General features: G+C 43.2%; 1 protein-coding gene across 5 annotated transcripts in view; it reads left to right on the top strand.

Moving 5' to 3' along the window:
- The window catches only part of SGIP1 (SH3GL interacting endocytic adaptor 1), a 278616-nt gene that overhangs the window by 248357 nt on the left and 8417 nt on the right, over positions 1–21842 (top strand). For all 5 annotated transcript variants that reach the window (XM_051999484.1, XM_051999486.1, XM_051999483.1 and 2 more), the window contains 2 exons: positions 10736–10847; positions 18738–18893. In XM_051999484.1, coding sequence (XP_051855444.1) covers positions 10736–10847; positions 18738–18893 — 268 coding nt within the window. The remainder of the gene's footprint in view (positions 1–10735; positions 10848–18737; positions 18894–21842) is intronic.

Below are 21842 nucleotides of genomic sequence, written 5' to 3'. Positions count from 1 at the left end.
TGAGGTCCGACCTCCTGCCTCTGCGGAGGCGTCTTATTAGAGCACGTTTTAGAGATTGATGTTCACGCTGATCAAACCTCCAGGGTTCCGTAGCAGCCTCTGAAGGAAACAGGGCAAGGAAATCAAGCAGCCTCTCCTTGAAGATGGCATATGAAAGGCAAGCCTGCTGCAGTCTTTGACAAATCGGTTGGAAATTGCTAAGTTGGGGGGAATCCCAGATTTACTTTAAAAAGCAATTAATCCTGAGCAGTGTCAGCCTGTGAATGATTAACCTAAATCCATCAGTGTGGCTTATCAACTTGGAATCTGAAGAGATTTTAAAGATCATGGAGCCCAGCCCAATCCGAGAGCAAGAATCCCAACCCCCCCCCAAAAAAAATTAAAAACCTTCATTAGGAAGTGGTCCTCCCACTTCCATTTAAATTCCTCCAGTGCCTGGGAATTCACAAGCCCAGAGATGGGGCACATACTATTTGGAGATGGATCCAATTATTAGTTTTTTTTTTCTTTATGTTAAATGAAATTATGCTTCCCTACCCCTTTGAGCCACTGAGAGCAGAATCTCTTTCAAGTTACCATCTTGTCTTGATTCTGCCCCCAGAATGACAGTGACTTTCCTCTCACAAGTTGAGGTTTAATTACTTTGTATGTATTAGTATTTGTTAATTATACATTTGTGATATTACATATACTGACTGCAGAGAGATTACCTCAGCTTTTGCAATTACCCATTAGAATGTAAGCTCACTGAGGGAAGGATTGTTTCATTCTTTGTCCATGAATCCCTCTTACGAAGTAGCTTGTGCCTGACATCCTCAGAAGGGTCTTAATCAATGTTTTGATGGATTGCTTGGTCCTGATTTGTCCCTTTTTGCTAGAGAGAATGAGTATCCTCTGTCTTTCTGGTGGCAGCTTTTGGAATAGTTACATATTCTGGTCACATCTCCCTCCCACCCCTCATATCCCACCCATGGTCTACCTTCTTCAGGTTAAAATCGCCCGATTCTCTGATATTGCACAATATTGCATCTCCTCCTCTTCCTCATCGCTCTCCTGGGAATGTCCCAGCTTGTCTAACTGAGGTCACCACAACTGTCCAAAGTATTTCCGAGAAAACAAACCCCTCATTTCGGAGAGTGTGGCTATCAGGAGGGCAGGAGCACCTGTGGAAGGTTGGACTTGTGGATCACTGGAACGTACGAGGTTCTTTCACCTTAATTAATTTCCAATATCTCCACCATATCTCCCTCCACTTCCCATCATCCTCTGTCTATTTGGCTGGAATTTTTTTTTTTATCCCAAGTATTGGACATGTTTAAATCTACTCACTTGCATCCTAAGATGGCTAGGGGGCATCAGTGGGCACAGAGCACTGGGTCTGGAATCAGGAAGCTTCATCTTCCATGAGTTCAAATCTGGCTTCAGACACTTTCTAGCTGTGTGACCCTGAGCAAGTCAACCCTATCTGCCTCAGTTTTCTCATCTGCAAAATGGGCTGGAGAAGGACATAGTGGACCACTCTGGCATCTTTGCCAAGAAAACCCTGCATGGGGTCTGGATAGTCAGACCTGACTAAAATGAGTGAACAACAACCACGCCATGGATCTCCCCCAGGAGGAGGAGCTCATCTTGCTCCCGCATATGGGAGACTTCACAGTGCTAGCTCCCTGACGGGGCACTCGACTTCATCCACAGCTGCATTGCTCGATGGGGAGCTCTATGGCTCCTAATCGTGGAACACCAGAATCTCAGAAGGAAGGGAAGACACGTTGACTATGAGTTGGCTCCTCGATGATAGTCACAATGGCTTCCACCTGAGAGGTGATAGGAAAAATGGCATCCGAGAAATAGAGACCTGGAAAAGGAGGTGGGCAGACATATTGGGGAACAGGGATGAAGAGGTCAAATGTTATACTGGTCCCCTCCAAAGGTAGAATAGTCCCTAGCAGCATGGGGGACCTTTGATGGGCGATGTATGGAAAGCCATGCATGAGAAGCACATGGAACAAGGAGGTTCAGCTACAACGGAGTAGAGTCTCTCACTTCCATCTGTTGCTGTCAGGGCGCAAGGCAGGTGTTAGGCTTGTTTTGTTTAGCTCCAGGCTCCAGAAACAGGAATAATTTGGACTTTTTGTCGGGGTAATTTCTCTAGTGGTGAGAATTGGCTCAGAGTGGAACCATGAGAGCTGCTGGGTTCCTACTTTTCTGGAACGTACCCCGCAGTGGTGGCGGGCTACTTGTCCGTGATATTGGAGCCGAAGTCCTCTTTCTGTGTGTCGACAGCTGCCAAGCTTCTTTCCGATCCTCAGATTCTGTGATTTGTGATCCCTAAGATCCCTTCTGGGTGCAATTCTATGGCTCTAGCTCCTTTGCCACTTGGGCAAAGTCTACAAACTTGACCTCATTATCTTTCTCAGAGGCCATTTCCATTTCAAGCCTTCTTGGGCTTGAAATTTCTTCACTCTCTTTCCATGTAACCTGAGGCTTTTCTAATCTTTTGTGGATATTATGGTTTCTGTGGCAGATGGCACTTGAATCTTATTCTCTGCCCTGTTCTTTCCATCTGGCACCTCATATGCCTCCAACCTACACAGTAACCCCCGCGCTTCAGGTCATGTTCATTAGCCATTGCAAGGCTAGTCTTATGTATAAGTGCAGTAGTCGGCTGCCTACCTTGTAGGTGAACGAAGGACAAAAGAAAGTGAAAGGGATGTGGGAAGAGACAGAGAGAGAGAGAGAGAGAGAGAGAGAGAGAGAGAGAGAGAGAGAGAGAGAGAGAAGAGAGAGAGAAGGAGGGAGACAGAGACAGAAAAAGAGCAGACAGAGAAGAGAGAGAGAAGAAGGAGGAGGAGGAGGAGGAATAGGAGGAGGAGGAAGAAGAGAAGGAGGAGGAGGAGGAGGAAGAAGAAGAGGAGAAGGAGGAGGAAGAGGAGGAGGAGAAGAAGAGGAGGAGGAGGAGGAGGAAGAAAAGGAGAAAGAGGAAGAGGAGGAGGAAGAAGAAGAGGAGGAGAAGGAGGAAGAGAAGAAGGAGAAGGAGGAAGAGGAGGAGGAAGAAGAGAAGGAGGAAAAAAGGAAGGGAGAAAGAAAGGAAAGGATAGATAGAGGAAGGGAGGAAGAAAGAAAGGAAAAGAGAGGAAAGAAAAGGGAAGAAGAAAGGAAAAGAGAAGGAAGGAAGAAAAGAAAAAAAACTCTAGCTTCTTGTTGATACTTCAAATTGCATAGGCAAAAGTAAAGCTGTTCCTTCTACATGAAAGTTAGGGCTTGTGATGAGGAGAATAGGGAAGTCACACAGCTCAGCAGGTCCTGCAGATAATGACAATAAAGGTCTCCATTGGGCTCCCTCTTACCTCGCTGGTAAGGGAAGAAGGCGTGCTAAAGAGATGAGCAGAATGTCTCCTGCACAGTGACCGAAATGCCCAATTGGAGGGGGGGGCCATCTGACCCACCTTTCCACCTATCAGGACAATTCCCTCCCTGTTCCATGACCCTGAGGCCCCCTCCCCCTCTTCTCGCCTCTTCCGATAGCCCACATTGCCAGGCCACGTGACCAACAAGATGGAGGGTGAGATTTAACTTTAAAATTGGGAAATATCAGCATCTGTGTCCTGGGGTTGTCCTGAGGCTAAAACAAAAGAATATTTATAAAGTGCTTAGCACAGTGCCTGGCACATAAGAGCTGCTTAATAAATGGGTGCTCTTTTCCCCTTCCCACCTTCATGCAACTAGTATAAATAGGAACATGCAAAGACCCTCATTGCTGCAAAAGCATCCTTTTCCTCTGAGCTTATAGATGGGCGTCCCCAATGGCCTCACTGCTCAAAGCATAGAGGGGCCATTTCTTTTGTAAAATATTATAATAGATGGGGGCAGCTAGATGGCACCAGCAGATGAGCACCAGCCCTGAAGGCAGGAGGACCTGAGTTCAAATCCAGTCTCAGACACTTAACACTTCCTAGCTGGGTGACCCTGGGCAAGTCACTTAACCCCAATTGCCTCAGGAAAAAAAAATTAGATAGATAGATAGATAGATGCCTGAGAAACATTTTGCTTGAGAAGAGTCTTCCTATCATAGAGTTTTGTTGGTTTTTTTTTAATTTATCAAATTTCTACAGACACAACAAAATCTTAGATTTCTCAGATCTGAATTCAAAATCAGCTTCAGATATTACTAGCTGTGAGACCTTTAGTAAGCCACTCAATCTTTTCTTTTCCTTAGTTTCCTCATCTGTGAAATGGGAATAATAATAATACTTTCTCCCAGGGTTACAATGGGGATCAAATGAGACGATATTTGCAAAGTTTTCTGCGATCCTTAAAGCACTGTTACCACTATTATCATATTTCTTAATCAGTTGTATGACTATATCAATTAATCAATGAGTATTTGGTAAACACTTACCATGTACCAGACTTTATATCAGGCTCTGGATATACAAAAATAAAAATTAAAAAGCTCCTGCTCTCAAGGAGTTATATTCTCCCAAGCTATTGGTATATTGGGGAAGTCAAATATATATTTTATTCAAAGTAAATAAAAGCTAATTTCAGAGATGAGGCATTAGTAGCTGAGAGTCAGGAAAGTCCTCATACAAGTAGAGCAATCTGGGTCAACCACAAATAATTAACTATGAAATAATCTGTTATTCTTTATTCATAATCATGTCAAAAATCCTGTCAGTACATCCACATTCTATTGTCAAAAAGAGAAAAAAGCAGTTCCTATTGGTCAGTAACTTTTAGTGTCTGTTTTCATTTTTTTTTTCCCCTGAGGCACTTGGGGTTAAGTGACTTGCCCAGGATCAAGCTAGGAAGTGTTCAGTGTCTGAGGCTAGATTTGAACTCAGGTCCTCCTGACGTCAGGGCTGGTGCTCTAACCACTGTGACCTAGCTGTCCCTATTTTCCTATATCTTTTGCACTCTGTAACCTCTTCATTTGGAACATCCTTTGTTTTAAAGCCTCTTGCAAGTCAATCCTTGAATGCCTTAAAAGCTGTCGTCTCCAATACAGAATTCCTTTTTTAAATTATCCTATTTCCGTTATATTTAACAAGATTCTTCTATCCCTCATTGGAGAAACAAATAAACTCTGTAACAAATATCTCTGGCCAAGCCAAAAAGAAAAAAGGAAATTCTCGCCATTGCTCACATCCAAGAACGTTGTGTCTCGTCCCACATCTGAGCCCGTCCGGAGGCGGGTGGCCCACCTCAGCGATGGCTCTGAACCATATTTGGTCATTGTATCAATCAGTTCTCTGATCTTTCCTAGCTGTTCATCTTCACAATATTAGTGTCTCCATATGAACTGTTTCCCTATCTGGTTCTTCTCACTTCACACTCTATGAGCTCCTAGAGGTCTCCAAATCTACAACCAGCTTTTTCGTGCTCAGCCATTGCCTAACCAACAGCCACTGCCCACCCCCTCAGTTTCTAGTTCTTTGCCTCTACACAAAGAGGACCACTCTGGATCTCTGGGTAGAGGCCATGTCTTTGGGGAGAAGCCCGGCAGTGCCTTTCCTGGGTCAAACTGTCCGGTGTACTCGTTTTCAGGAGACCTCACTCCAAATCGCTTTCCAGGATGGCTGGACAGCTCCCTTCAGTTTCATCTTCTTAAAACCCTCTGCCACATTATATAGCTTCACATATAGATCCAAACATGGAGGGGGATACTAGAAGCAGTCCGATGGCCCAGTGGTTAGAGTGCCGGCCCTGGAGCAGAAAGACCTGAATTCAAATCTGTCCTCAGTCACTGACCAGCTAACTGTGTGACCCCAGCCAAGTCATCTTACCTGTTTGTCTTAAATTGCGGGAAAAGGAACCACTTCAGTATCTTTGCCAAACCCCGTGGACAGTAGAGCACATGGGGTCACAAAGAGTTGGCCATGACTGAACGACTGAACAACAAGAGGTTTACTCCTCTAATATGCTCATTTAGCAGATGGGGAAACTGAGGACCAGGTAGATAAAATAATTTGCCAAGATCACTCAAGAACACGTCATTGGCAGAATCGGATCACAAGCGCAGCCCCCAAAGCTAGTGCTGTTCCCACTCTTCCACACGTCTTGCTGGACAATAAGATCATGGTCTCTCTAAGTAAGCAGATTGCTGTTCTTGAGAAGATTGAATCACTGGGTCTCTCTGCACTTTCACCTACATTCACTCTCAGGGTGTCTCTGCTGAGGTGGATCTCAGTCTAAGCTTTCTAAGGAATTATTTTCATCATCTACTTTTGGGGGGAGGGAGAAGAGGATAAAATTGCTTTTCATTTTCTATCATTTTAGACTCTGATGATTTACACATGACCTTGACTCCAATCTAGTCTCCTACTTGGCTGCCATCTCTATTCACTGGGACAAGATGTTTAAGCATGGGTCGGCTCACTCTCTTTTGACTTCCTCATTGGGATGATCACTTACACAACCCTATATAATGACAATCATTGTGTTGTCATCTTTTTTCCTCCCACCTCCTTTTTTTTTCAGCTGACAATTTATTTAACAGGTGGAGCCTATAGTTATATGGATCATTGTCTTCTCATCTTTATTCTACCACCTCCCCTGGTGTCTTTTTTCCCCCATGTTATTTAACATTCAGATCGGTGATCAATGATTTGAATGAAGGTGGGGTTGACACGTGTGGATGATTTCTAGGAGAGCCGCATACAAGGCTTCCCAGAAATCTCAGTTGACCAGAATACTGAGCTCATGGTGAGCAGGTGAGAGTGCAAGCTTCCAGAGACCTTGAGAGGCAGCAAGAATCTTGGGCTTGGGCCGGATCACCTGAATTCAAATCCCAGCTCTCCCATGACTACTTATATTAAGTGTGCTTGTCCCTTAAACACATTGACTTTCTTCATGTAAATGGGTGAGGTTCAACTGAAAACTTTGAAAGTCTCTTCCCTCTCTGTAGCCTGATTCAATGGACTTATGATCTGTGACTTTATCCATGTGGCTAATCCCTCCATTGGTACAGATTATAACCCATCACCGACTCCTCATCCACAGTGATTCTTGTCTATAGTTTTCCATCACTCATCTATAGTGGGCATATCTATTGTGCTAACGGTCGTTTGGGGTGTCTTTTTATATTTCATAAATGTCAAGAAAGCACTATGGCTACTTAATATAATTTAAATAGATAAATATAACCCTTCAGTTTCATCTTCTTAAATCCCTCTGCCACATTATATAACCCTAACCCTAAATATCCTTCACTGAGGTTCAGAAATCTTGTATAGTTACAGAATTGGAGCGGAAGGCGTGACTAAAAAAATAGTTCTGTGATGATCTGGAGGGTTTAAGGACTTTCTTTAAGGACTTTCTAAGGACTTTAAGGACTCTTTAAAGATTATACTCTTTAGGAGCCAACAGTGACTGACAATCATGTGAATGTAGGCTTTCTCACCAAGAGAGTGATCTCCAAAACCAGAAAGGCAACCATCCCACTGAATCCTTTCCAGCTTGGGCCACACTTGGAGTCGTGTGTTCAGTTCTGGGCACATTTGTAGGAAGAATAAGAGAGGGACATCCCCATTATATTCTGCCGTGGAATATTGGACAGATGGTTGGATTTGGAAGGGAAGTTAGTTCGTTCTCATCTGGGCCACTTACTACTCTGTGACCTTGTTCAGTTCCTTACTCCCTTTGAGGTACACCATAATGGAAGGAAATTGAAAAGTTAAGATTGCCTAAAGGAAAACAAGCAGGGCAGTGAGAGAACTGAGCATGGCATACGAAGGCCTGGATGGAAAAGGAGCTTAGAAAGGAGAAAACCCAGGAAAGTTGGCGCTGGGGGGAGAGCAGAGCAGGATTTATGTCTTCAAGCATTTGAAGGGAGGTCATGTAGAAAAAGCAAAAGATGTTTTTGTTTGGATCCAGGAAGGTGGAAGAGAGGGAAGTTGCAGAGGGGAAAATTAGACTCGGTGCAGGGAAATCTTTTCAACGGTTAAAGCTGCCCCAAAGTGGAAAGGGTGTTAGAAGTGGTAGCCTTCATCTGAGCGTTTCAGAGCAGAGGCTGAGTGACCATCTCTTGGCAGTATTGCAGAGAAACAGATGGAATTAGAAGACCTCTGGGGTCCCTTCTAGCTCTGAGACACTATCATTCTGATGTGTGAAGGACTTTGATCTCTTCTCCTAGCAGTCCAACTACATAACCAACTAGCCGTATTTATAGTCATAAACTTTGAACTTCATAAGCTTCCTTTCTTGGCCTGAAACCATATTTCTCCTCAAGCTTTTTGTCATCCTTCCCCATGCTCATTTCCACAATGAAACCACCAACTGTCAAAGATTATGTCGACTTTGGGCCAGTGGGCCAAGTTCTTTAAAGAATTCTTATTTATTGAGCAGCTAGGAGGTGCAGGGGATAGAGCACCAGCCCTGAAGTCAGAAGGACCTGAGTTCAAATCTGGACTCAGACAGTTAACATTTCCTGGTTGTGTGACCCTGGGCGAGTCATTTAACCCCAATTGCCTCAGGAAAGAAAAAGAAGTCTTATTTATTTTTCATGATAGACACAAGAAAAATGGCCAGAAGAGAACCTCACTTAGATTCTTACTATCTCTGTGATTCTAAATAAGGCTCTGACCTTCTTTGGTCCTCAGTTTCCTCATCTGTAAAATGAAGAGGTTGGACTAGACAGTATCTGAGATCCCTTCCAACTCAATAACTTTAGCCTATGAGTCCAAAACTGTCTGGAAAGGCCAGAGAACTTGCCTGCTTCATTTATAGTTGGACAAAGACTTCACACTGAGAATATGAAAAGTCAGATGTCCACACATAATATATAAACTAAGATTTTAATCAATCAACAAACATGTATTAAACATCTATGATGTGCTGGGTGATAGAGATACATAGAAAAGCTTTTTAAATTCTCTGCTCTCAAAGAGCTTACATTCAAATGGGATGGGGGGCAGCAATACCTAAAGAAGTGTTTTTCTATATATATTTTACATATATATATATATATATATATATATATATATATAATATATATATATATATATATATATATCCTGCAAAATATATATGTAGTAAGTGGAAAATAACCATAGAGGAGAAGGCACAATAAGGGAGAGTTCTGGAAAAAATCCTCCTGCACAAGGCAACATTTGTGGTCACATCCTGAAGAAAGGTTAAGAGAGAGAGATAGACCAGGGAGGGAGGATAATTTCCATGCATGAAAAATGGCAGAGGCAAAGACATGGGAATAGGAATGGGAATATGAGGATCCAGCATGGTGAAATCATAAAATACAGAAAGAGGAGGAATTCAAACAAAAGGGAATATATTTCATCAACACCCTTTTCCTACTATTCTGCTCCACACGTTGTATAAGTTGGAAGGGAACCAAATAAGAATAAAAATATTTTCATTTTCACACTTTTTTCTTGGGTTAATATGGAGGGCAAGAAAACTACCATCTGATGACCATCTTTCTGGTGTTAAATAAGCCTCTTGGAGTCTCCCCAGACTAGTCCATGGACAACCAATCCTGTCTATTACCGAACTTGTCCTTTAAATAATCTCCATTTTGTTCAAAACAACCAAAGTTTGCTCTCTGCTGGCACAGCTCAAGAGTACGAATAAGCCCTCAGAGCAAACTAACCATGAATGGTCCGTGTGCCCTCTATGCGAAAGATCCTTCACTTCATTGTGTGCGCTCTCCAATGGGCAGATCTGAGTTTCTATGGGTTGATTTTGGAGATTCAGTGCCCTCTCTCACCCAGGCTGGAAGTGCATCAAGTCCTCACAGATCCAATCCCAATGTCGATCGATACAGATTCTTTAAACTACTCTATTTCGCCCCGAGTCCATTTGCTATTACTCTGGCAGCCTGAGGGGTTCCCTGTTGTTAGTATACCCCATATTGGCGTGGAAACCCAGTTGGTTTAGCCCCCTCCCAGAACTCCTAAGATCGAGTGGCCCAGTAGCCTCAGCCTCCCCAGCAGCAGGGATCACAAGAGATTGCCACCATGTCTGGTAATAAATCCTAACTCACCAGACGTGAGTCATTTCGTTTCTTTTGACCTTGAAGTTACCTAGAAAAAGTACCACATCATAGGGTATCATTTGACCTTTCCCAAACAAAAAACAAAATAATAAAATCAAGAAGCATGTTTGGAGAAGTAATTCCCAAGGGAAAAGAAACCTTTTTATTTAGAAGTGATTCGATGTTGTGCAAAGTCTCAAGAGTTCCCATCTTATTGTAAGGACATGGAAAGTCTGATCACGATTTGTATTTTTAGTACACTTCTAAAGCACACACTTGAAATACTGAAATTACATTCGTCTGGAAAGAAGCCAAGTATTTTTAAATATTCAAGCCTGAGCTGATGATGAATTCATGATTCTTAGAATTGCTTTCTCCCCCATTCCTTCTCAAAAAAAAGTGTTGTTGTTTTTTTAGTATGTATTTCTTAAATAGACAATGTGACATAATAGAGAGAGTGCAAGGCTTGAATCCAAGAAAACCTGAGTTCAAATCCATCTTTGACACTTAATGGATATATAGCCCTAGGTATCTCAGACATCCTTCTGGGACTCTAAATCAGAGAGGGGTTGTGATCTGCTGTGGTGAAGGCATTTGCATGCTGGGAGTTCTTATTCTGACAGTCACAGATATTTAGCAAATTTGCATATTTCTCTCCTAAAACTTTCATATCAGTGTTTTAGCCTAACTTTTGGTACATGTTTTCTGCACTCATAGTGAGTGAAAGTTTTCCATCTTTTCCAGGCTCTTCTCGGGGACCCAGCCCTCTGACAATGGGAGCTCAGGACACCCTCCCTGTGGCGGCAGCGTTCACGGAAACGGTCAATGCTTATTTCAAAGGAGCGGACCCCAGCAAGTAAGCCCCAAACTTATCTTTCCAAGTCAGCTCTATTTGGGAGAATTGCACGTCCCCTCTTTTTCAACTTTGAATGATGGCACTCCTGACACCCAGCTCTAAAAAAAAATCTAATTAGTCAAATAATAGGTGGCTTAGCTAGTAAAGGTCAGGGGATTTTTTTTTAATTTTACTTTCTCCAGTTACATGTAAAAACATCTTTTGGTTATACATCTACATTTTTTCTTTTGCATATTTCCTCATGAATCATGTTGGGAAAGAAAAATCAAAACAAAAGAGAAAAACCAGGAGAGGAAAAAAAACAGAAGAAAAAGAAAAAAGTGACCATAGCATATATTAATTGACAATCTTCATGGTTCTCTCTTTGGATGGGGATGATGTTCTCCATCCAAAGTTTGTTGGGATCAGAATGGATCACTGAACCATAGAGAAGATCATAATGGATCACTGTATAAACTTGCTATTGCCCTATACAATGATCTCCTGGTTCTGCTCTTTTCATTCAGCATCAGTTCCTGTAAGTCTCTTCAGGCCTCTCTGAAATCATCCTCCCAATCATTTCTTATAGAATAATAATATTCCTTAACATCCATATACCATAACTGATTCAGCCATTCTCCAACTGATGGCCATCCACTCAGTTTCTAGTTCCTCACCACTATGAAAGGGGCTGCCACAAACATTTTTGCACATATGGGTCCTTTCCCCTTTTTTTCTGATCTCTTTGGGATCCAGACCCCGTAGACACAATGCTGAATTAAAGGACATGTGCAGTTTGGTTGCCCTTTGGGCATAGTTCCAAATTGCTGTCCAGCATAATTAGATCACTTCACAACTCCACCAACAATGTATTAGTGTCCCAGTTTTCCCACATCCCTTTCAACATTTATGATGATGTTTTCCTCTTGTGTTAGTCAAAATGAGAGGTGTAACATGATACTTTCAAGTTGTTTTAATCTGCATTTCAAGGTAAGGGGATTTCATGATGAACAAAGACATTGCTTTTTTATTTTTTTTCCTGAGGCAATTGGGGTTAAGTGACTTGCCCAGAGTCATATATTTTTTAAATTTTTAATAGCATTTTATTTTTCCAAATACATACAAGGATAGTTTTCAACATTCACCTTTGCAAAACTTTGTTGAACAAGACATTGTCATGAAATCCAAAAGCATTTTGTTTTGCTGCAAAGCAAAAATATTTTTGGTCTCTGATAATGTCTTAGAGCTAGAAAGAATTGAGCCCAACAATGTTTTACAAGTAAGGTTAATGAGACCCAGAAAGGCTTCATGATTTGCCCATGGTCACACAGCTAGTATGTGTCCGAGGGTAGCATCTGAACCCACATCTCCTGACTTAGGGACTACTACTCTACCCATTCTTCCACATAACTCCAATATATTGCCATGAGGAACTGGGGGTGGAGGAGCAACAAGTGACAGTAATGAAAGCGGGAGATCGATGTGGATGATAGCTCAGCCTCCCAGAGTTCCAGAGCTCCATGTCACTCGCTCCCTATCATCGATAAGCTTACATATCTAGAGCATCCTTTGTGAAAGGAAGGACTCTGATTCTGGCTGGAACATCTCCCCTGACAGCCATACCAGATAGAAGCATTGTCCTCCCTGTTTGACAGATCCCTTGATGATGCCCATGTTCTGTGCACGGTTAAACAAAAGACATAATCTCCATTGTCACATCTGTCTCCTAAGATTTTGACATCATTATTTCGAAGGCCATCTGATTCAACTGGTTATCTGAATAAAAGATAATATGATAATAAAATAAATAAAATAGGAATCCTCTTAACCTCAAGCCCAATAATCCTCCAGCTCGTCTCTACCTGAAAATCTCCAAGGTTTCAAGAAGCCCAGGGCACTTTGGGACAGTTCCAATGGTTAGAAAGTTCGGGTGTTTATTTCTTGACATGCTCCCTTCCAACTTAGAAGCCTAATAAAGTCAGAGGATCATAAATAAAATAGTAATAACAACAGCCAGCATTTGTATAGGCTTTAAGGTCTGCAGAGCACAACACATTTATTTGTGAATTGATTTGGTTAAAGCACGAGCTCCAACTGAAAGGGAATTTAGGGCTCATCTAATCTCCGCACAAGATTTTCCAGAAGGGCAAACATTAAATGCCTTCCCATCATTCTACAAGAAATAATGGCAAAGTCAAGATTCCAACCATCAAATGAGATGACATTTATAAAATAATCACATAGTAGGTGCTTAATTAATATTTCCTTCCTTCTCCCCACTACCGTAATCCCAACTTCAGTGTCCTTTCCACACATCATCCTACCTCTGTGTCCATCAGGCTGATGACTTTGTGTAACTCTGACTCACTTAAATCCATTTCACTAGAAAATCAAGATATCCCTTCCTAGTCCCCATTGGTCCTCAGACCAAGAGGAAAGAGACACCAGTAAGTTTTGCCTTTGAGGGACAAGCAAAGCAACTCTAATCCTTCTCCCAGGCTTTCCCTTCAAATGCCTGAAGAGAGCAATTGTGATCCCCTTGCCCCAATCCCAGCCCAAGCTATCTCTTCTCCAGGTCCAGGATCCCCAGATCTCTTAAGGAGCAAGGAAAACATTAACAGTAAGTTGTTAAAATGCACCATTACCAAGCCCAACGGGCCCCAAGGTGCCGCTTTCTCCCATGAATTTGTTTCCCTCATGAATATCAGAAATGAGATACTGTGTGAGAATCACAAATGTATTTGTTTTCAGAATAGTGTGGGATTAATCTGCAATGCAATTAAAAATCTTAGCAGGAAAAATGCACTGCCAGGCGAGCCTAGGTTACAGCTGTGGACTTAATGAAATCCTAGGCAGTGGATTTTCCTGGCAAGCAAGTGTGTGTGGAGGGAGGAGGGGACGCAGTTTGGATTTTGATTGTTAACTTTGTTCATCTCTGCTCCCTCCCCCATCCTGTGTCTGTCTGTCTGTCTTTGTCTCTCTCTCTCTCTCACTTTCTCTCTCTCTCTCTCTCTCTCTCTCTCACACACACACACACACACACACACACACACACACACAAACATAATGAAAACATCATTGTCTTCATTGGCTTAGTGGAGAGTCAGAACTTTTTTTGTTGAGTCTGTTTTGGGGCAATTAGATGGTGCCATAGTATACAGGGTATTGGGCCCAGAATCAGAAATCCTCATCTTCCTTAGTGCAAATGCAGCCTCAGACCCTAGCTGTGTCATTCTGGGCAAGTCACTTATCTCCATTTGCCTCAGTTTCCTCATCTATAAAATGGGCTGGAGAAGGAAAAGGGGAAGCCACTCCAGTACCTTTCCAAGAAAGCCCCAAAGAATCTAAAATGACGAACAACTTCTCTTTTAGCCATGGCATTTGTTTAAATGTTACTGATTATGTGTAATTACAATTGAGGCCTCTATATACTTTTGGTAGTTCTTGTTATGTGACTGATCATTACATATTTTCTCTTTCTTCTGAAACCTTGAGTGTCTAAAGTCTGGCTTGAGTTTTAAGGTTCCCCTGGGCAACCAGCATGAAAGATGCCTTCAGTGTTGCAGCCGAATCGACACAGATTATCCATAAATGTCAAACTTCTATGTATAATATCTGTATTTGATCCCAGCCTGAAAAGGTATTTGAGAAACAACATTTGCTTCTCAGCCTATTGACTTTACTCTTTAATCTTCAAAGCTCCGTGGCTGTTGGAGACAGATAAATATACAGGTTTTGATAAAATGAAAAGCCGGCATCTTCCGACAGCTCCCACATTTGAACTGCCTGAAATAGCAACTGACTTTGAGCTTCAGTTTCATCCAGATCTTATATGTGGATATTCAGCCTCTGAGAGCTCATTTGAAGTAAAAAAAAAAAAATTGTACCTGTCCAACTTGCAAAAAAGAAAACTTAGGTTTGATGTCAGGAAAAATTTCTTCATAAAAAGAGCTGTCCCCAAATCTAACGAGCTGCCTCAGGAGGTTCTCCCTCACTGGAAATCCGCAAGCAAGGCTTGGGTAAGCATTTGGAAATCTCAAAATCACAATATTTTCAATTCGATTAAGAGGTTGATAACATTGATAGGTAGGGTCCTTAATGGCTTTTTCATCCAACTTATAACCAAAGATAATCCCCTACTTTGCCATTACTGAAACTACATATAAATTCACCTCTCTGTCTATACTAAGCAGTAATAGCAAAGTAGACAAGCTTCTCCTTTTCCTCAACCACCTCTAAGAAGCAACAAAGTACCCTTCTCCCTCCTTCAGCTCCCCTCAACCAAAGGTTTTTTTTCCCCTCCAGTCAGCTCAGTTCCCAACAGCAAGTGCAGAGCTCAGATCATCAGGGAGCCGAGCTCTCTCCTCAGCTCTTCATTGGACCGCCGCTCTATAAGCCATCTTCCCAGCAGACATTGTCTCTCTTCAAGCAACAGGGGGACAATCTCTGCGATTTCTTTCATTCTCTTGTTTCTTTGGTCCTTTCTGGTTCTGTCCCAGGCTGCTGCTTCAGAGGGAAAAGTTCCAAAACAGACTTTCCTTGTATCAAGCAACTCCCGCTATCTTAGGGTGAAAAACCAGCATTCAGATTTCTGTCAGACACATCTCAAATATAACTACACCAAAAAGTTGGAGTTACCATGGTTTCCTAGCTGTGGACATCAGTGTGCCCATGTGCATGCACACATACATAGACATGACCTATACATAGATACATATACACACATTCACAGATATATAGACACGACAGAGACATGTTCCATAGCTGTGACCCATCTATTCAGACTTGACCGAAAGATGGCTGAAGTTTTGCCAAATTCATTTGGATGGTTTATGTTAGTTGTTGGGAAATGATATATTTAGTCACTTGTTGCCTCCAGTAAATCTTTTTCCTCTGAGAGGCTGCTTTCTCTGGTCCTCTCAGAACTATTGTTTTCTCCCCAAGTACTTTTCCCCGAGTGGCTATTTCTCAGAGACTGATTCAGGTGATATTTAATATTTATGTAACTTGGAACAAGTCACTTCTTTATTAGCTACAAAATGTGAAGGATGGGCTTAACAGCTTACAGCTAATTCTCCTAGTCAGTGGCTAGCAAGTGGTTTGTGGAAGATTTGAACCCAGATCCAGTGCCCCAACTCTTATACCACACTGCCCCCTCAAAGGACAGCATAGTGACTTGCAGCACAGTTCTAGCAGGAGGGATACAGAATGATGGTAAAGGGGCTTCTCCTAGCTCGGGGCTGCTCACTAACCCAAGAAGGGCAGCCCTTCGTTAGAGGCTTGATTACATTCATCTCCTGCACCAGAATCTTTCTGGCATTATTCCCATCTAAACACAGTGGGTGAATTTCTCTGTAGCCCATGGCAGAGAGAAGCCGACTCGTCTCCTGGGTCAGCCCGATTGAAGGAAGTGGCAGAAGGCTGGTCCCGAGGGGAAGTGACTTTAAACACAGCTGTTGTGATCCTGCCCTTCTTTCCTGACTGGATGCCCACACACATCTGCAAAACTTATTCTGAATCATTGCCCTTTTCAGCATCTGGACCAGCCTCCTTTTACTTCAGTGACCATGTTCTCAGTTGGATTCTTGGTGCTGAAAACAAGGAAAGGATTACATGGTAGTGGAGGAGACTTTTGGGTATATATACATCTATATGTATGTATATCATAAATACCAGATATCATTGACATTATTAACAGGACCATGCTGGGGACTTAAGTCGGGAGGTCCGCTCTAATATAGTACTCGAATGTTTGCAAGAACTTCATATACATTGTCTCAATCGGGCCCCAAAACAGCCAACAGAAATCTCTACTACTAAGGTATTGTCACCTGCATTCTACCATAGGGAAACTGGGAGAAAATTAAAGACACTTACCTAATTGTACACATTTAGTATCAGAGGCAGCATCTGGACACTCCAGCACTCTAATCACTACGCCATGCTATCGCCTGTGCTTGCCATATGGCTCTGCACCAATCCTTTCTGCTCTACTAGCTATGTGGCCCTAGCCAAGTAACTTTACCCTGTTTACCTCAGTTTTCCCATCTATAAAACGACCTAGAGAAGGATATGACAAATCACTCCAGTATTTTTGCCAAGAAAACCCCAAATGATGATCATCTAGAGTCAGATGTAACTGGAAAATGACTGAAGCTTTGCCAATTTTTTTAAATTGTGAATTTAATTAATTAATTTGAAAATTAAAAATTAATTTAAAAAGCCTATCTGGACCCTAGGAAGGCTGAGATACATTTTGCTACAGAGCTACAAAAGGTCATATTATCAATCAATCAAATCAAATCAAATCAAAATAATGATTCTCTCAGTTCTCAAGAAAGCTGGGTTATTTTTCCATGCTGACTCCTTTTAGGGCAGGATAAGTACTCTAAATGTGTAAATAGTAACTTATGGAAGTGATCCCATGGGATGTTTCCATGGGCCAATCTTTCAGTCAAAAACCAAGCAAAGAACTTGGAGACAGCCTCAGGTGAGATCAGCCCTTGGTGGTGAATTCTAAAAAAAAATCCTGAGTTCAAATCCCATCCCTGACCCAGACTGACTTATGACTCTGGGCAAAGTGTTTAACCTCTCAATGCTCCAAGCTACAATAAAAGACTAAATTGGGATTCTCTTTCCATTAATGAAATTAAATAAATGGAAAGTCACTGGGAGAAAATTTTTGAAGTCATCAAAGAAAACAAAATGAGTTATTAGACTAAACTGGAAGGTCAACAAAATGGACATTTATTAAGCACCTACTACCTAGGAGATGCGAAAAGCACAGAATTAGGAAACCACCCCAAATGTTTACCCCTGGATGTTTGTGTCTGAGCTGGGGTAGAGCATTCCAGCCTTACTGGTCTGATCAGCCACAGTCGGACACACGGTAACTCGACTCTAACAGCGATGCCATTTTGGGCCTCTTGGAGAACTAGGGACAGCAGCCAACCAACTGCCTACTAAATAGACTAAGACCCTCGACACCTGCTGAGCATTGATAAACTGGAGACGGGCTTCCCCAAAGTGAATTGAAATTCAAAGGAACGCCACCAGAAAGGTGAAGGCCATTGAGCTCATGCTACCTGAGGAGTCATTGAAAGAGGACCTTTATCCTGGGACAGGACATGACGGCTACCTTGAACATTTGAAGGGTTGTATGTGGAGAGGGATTGGATTTGGTCTGTTTGACCCCAGAAAATAGAGCCTAGAGTCCAAGTTGGAAGGAGCCAAGTTGGACTCCATGTCCTGACTGGCTGGAAGTGAACAGCTGCCTCTGGGTTGGATGCCTCTGAGGAGGTTCTCAAGCATGGGAAGGGACATTATAGCAGAATTGATTATATGGGGGAGACTGGACAGCTGCTAAGACCTCTCCCCACTCTCAAATTCTGTAGTTCTGAGATGAAAAGACATTATACCCTCCACTAGGTACATGGCAGGCTGATTGACTCTGAGTCACCCGTCAAGCCCCTTCCAACTCAGAGAACCTTGGGACGGGGAGCTGGGAGAGAAACAGCCCGTCCATCCGGCCTGTCTGCTGCCCTGGGCTCTGCATGCTTTAACCTGCCTTCTCCTTGCCCCCACCCCGTGTTTGCCGCCCCCTCTCCATGTTTACCCCCCAAAAATGCATAGTGAAGATCACAGGGGAGAAGGTGCTGTCGTGGAGGGAGAAACAGCCCATCCATCCCGCCTGTCTCCTGCCTGGGGCTCCGAGTGCTCTAACCTGCCTTTCCTTCTCATTGTCACCCCCATGTTTACCCCCCAAAAAATGCATAGTGAAGATCACAGGGGAGAAGGTGCTGTCGTGGAGGGAGAAACAGCCCATCCATCCCGCCTGTCTCCTGCCTGGGGCTTCCAGTGCTCTAACCTGCCTTTCCTTCTCATTGTCCCCCCCCCATGTTTGCCCCCCAGGTGCATAGTGAAGATCACGGGGGAGATGGTGCTGTCGTTCCCCGCCGGCATCACCAGACACTTTGCCAACAATCCCTCCCCGGCCACCTTGACCTTCCGAGTGGTGAATTTCCACAGGTTAGAACACGTCCTGCCAAACCCCCAACTTCTCTGCTGGTAAATACCGTTTTCTACAGCTCTTCAAGGGGGGAGGAGGGTCCTAGCTCTCAGGAGATCCGCCAGGGGTCAGCTGTTACTCAGAGCAGCCACTGACACAAAGGCTTTCGGATCAGGGAGAAATATTAGGGGGTGTGTGTGTGTGTGTGTGTGTGTGTGTGTGTGTGTGTGTGTGTGTATGTGTGTGTGAGTGTGTTTAAACAGCCTGCCTTCTCCTGGAGAACGAAAAAATAAATAAAACACTAGAAACAAATGAAAAAATACTCTATGGAAATTGTGTTTACCCCAAACCAGAAAAGTGACTCTTGGAAGGGATGTTGCCTGGGATATTTTTCCCCGTACAGTTCAAATTCAGATCACAGATTTAGAAATGAAAGGGAGCGTGGAGTCATCTGGTGCAATGCTTTCATTTTACAGAGGAGGAAACTGAGGCCCCAAAATGGGCAATGCCATTTCTAGAGACCCAGGTAGTAGGGGAAAATGCTAAGATTAAAATGGATTGGGCAAGTCATTTAACAGCAACAAAAATGTAGTAAATACCAACTGTGTCAAGGCGGGGGAGATATAGCTATAAAACATGGTCCCTGCCCCCTCCCTTCATCTTACAATCTAGTAAGGATATTAGAAATGCTTTCTTTTGTTATTAAAATAAAAGATTTTGGACATAGTTGATAGGTAGACTGGAGGGGATCCAGAAAACAAGGGGTGTGGGGAGAAACACAGAAAGAGATAGATTCAGAGACAGAGAGAGACAAAGACAGAGACAGAGAACATTTATTAAATAATTACTTAGCCAGGGGCAGAAACCTAAATTTCCAGGAGGGCTGACCATAGAACGAGGAAAATGTGGATTCTAAGCACTACTGGCAAGCCTCTTCTACTCTCCGTGTCCTAGTCCGGTGAGTCCGACTCCAATAGAAACGGGGCCACTAAACCACAGAGCACAAAAAGATCCGGGGGAGCCCACGTTGACTTAGAAAACCACAGGCATTAACAGGAGCTGTGTTCTGGGCTGTTTTTATTTATTTTGTTAAGCGTTTCCCAATTACGGCTTAATCTGGTTCCTGGGGCACTGGAGTGCTTCTCGTCAATGGGCACAGGCTTTGACACCTCAGCGTTGCAACCCTCCCCTTGGGGCTATTATGTGACAGACCGAGTGCCAATTGGGATTGCTAGAAGGAGTCTCCTTATCTGAGACTTCTGGCCTAGTTCAGATCCCTAATAAGCACAAAGTCATCTAGGGCAGGATTGTTGGGGCTTGTCCCGGGGCACCAAATTTCGAGAATACTCGTGGTCCTTCAGCACCTGCTTAGTAAGAGTAATGAGCTGAATCAGGCTGTGAGCAGAAGCTGTTTCCTCTACTCCATAGTTATGATTCTCTCCCCAAACCTGCTGCTTTTCTTCTTCTCAGCCTCTGAGGCTGGGCTTCTCTGGCTTTGCTCTGTAAGATGCATATTCCAAGGGTTTCTCCAATCACATGGTCTTGTATCCCACAAGACTCCTGCACACACACACACACACACACCACACACACACACATACACTCACACATATACTCTCACACATACACACACACTCTCTCACACATACTCACACATACACACACACACACACACACACACACATACACTCACACACATACACTCACACACATACACACACACTCTCACACACACTCACACATACACACACACTCACACACACTTATACACACGCACTCACACTCACACATACCTCTCACAAATGTGGTTCCTTTCCCCAGGTGCCAGACTTATTTTAGAATTCTGCAATAATAATGACTTTAACACAGACTTTTAAGGCTAGGGCTTTTCTATTAATGTCTGTACCACACACACACACATACACACACACTCACACATACACACACACATTCACACTCACACATACCTCTCACAAATGTGGTTCCTTTCCCCAGGTGCCAGACTTATTTTAGAATTCTGCAATAATAATGACTTTAACACAGACGTTTAAGGCTAGGGCTTTTCTATTAATGTCTGTACCCCCCCACACACACACACACACACACACACACACACACACACACAGAGGTTGTACCCCAATCTTTCCCCGGGGAAATGTTCTTCATGAGTTGGTATGGACCATCCATGAGCTTGTGGGCCCCTCGGGGACCAGCCTCTTGGTATCTTCTCAGCACGCCTTCAAGGGGGAAGATATGAAGTCCATCACTGGGACCATATATGAGTTCCTTCCAGATCCGTGGGATCTCAGAGGCCATGTTCAGTGGTCAAAGCCTCCACAAGCCACAATACCGGAACCCGGAATCGGGTGGAATCCCAGACCTGACTGGGCAGCATGGTGAGGGAGTGGGGTGGCCAGACCAAGAATCAGGATGCCCTGCCTCCGACACTTCCTAGCCAGGTGACCAATCTGAGGCTCAGTTTCCTCGTCTCTAAAATGAGACTGTTGCACTCACATCTCTCCAGGCTCTAAACGAATGATCCTGTCATTCTGCACATCTCCTCCCCGGCCCCCTGGTCATCAATTCTCAGTCTAAGGACTTCCAGGAAAGAGGAATCCATCCGTTTCCATGGCAGCCTTTTCTGCTTTTGGAGAACTCTAAATGTCAGCAGATGGGTCATTTCTCTGAATGGAAGGTTCCCTCTGTCCGATTGGCTAAGAAAAATGACCACGTGATAAGTTAATTATGTAAAAAGGAGGGATAATAGAAGTATTTAAGAAAATAAGAATAAGAGACTAATTGTCAATAACAATCAATCTGTAAAGATTCATTAGGCAGCTGTTCTAAACACTGGGGATACAAAAGGAGGCAAAAGACAGCCCCTGACTCTCAAGGTGTCCGTAATCTGGTGTAAAGCTCAAAAGCTTTAGAGATACCTGTGTGAAGATTTACCATTTTCAAAACATTCTCAAATGTTTATTAAAACAGATCCCCTAAAAGCCTAGCCT

This window comes from Antechinus flavipes, chromosome 4, assembly GCF_016432865.1.
Source record: "Antechinus flavipes isolate AdamAnt ecotype Samford, QLD, Australia chromosome 4, AdamAnt_v2, whole genome shotgun sequence".
NCBI classification, from domain to species: Eukaryota; Metazoa; Chordata; class Mammalia; order Dasyuromorphia; family Dasyuridae; genus Antechinus; species Antechinus flavipes.
The sequence above is the reverse complement of the archived record's forward strand: the minus strand, read 5'-3'. Positions and strand labels throughout refer to the sequence as shown.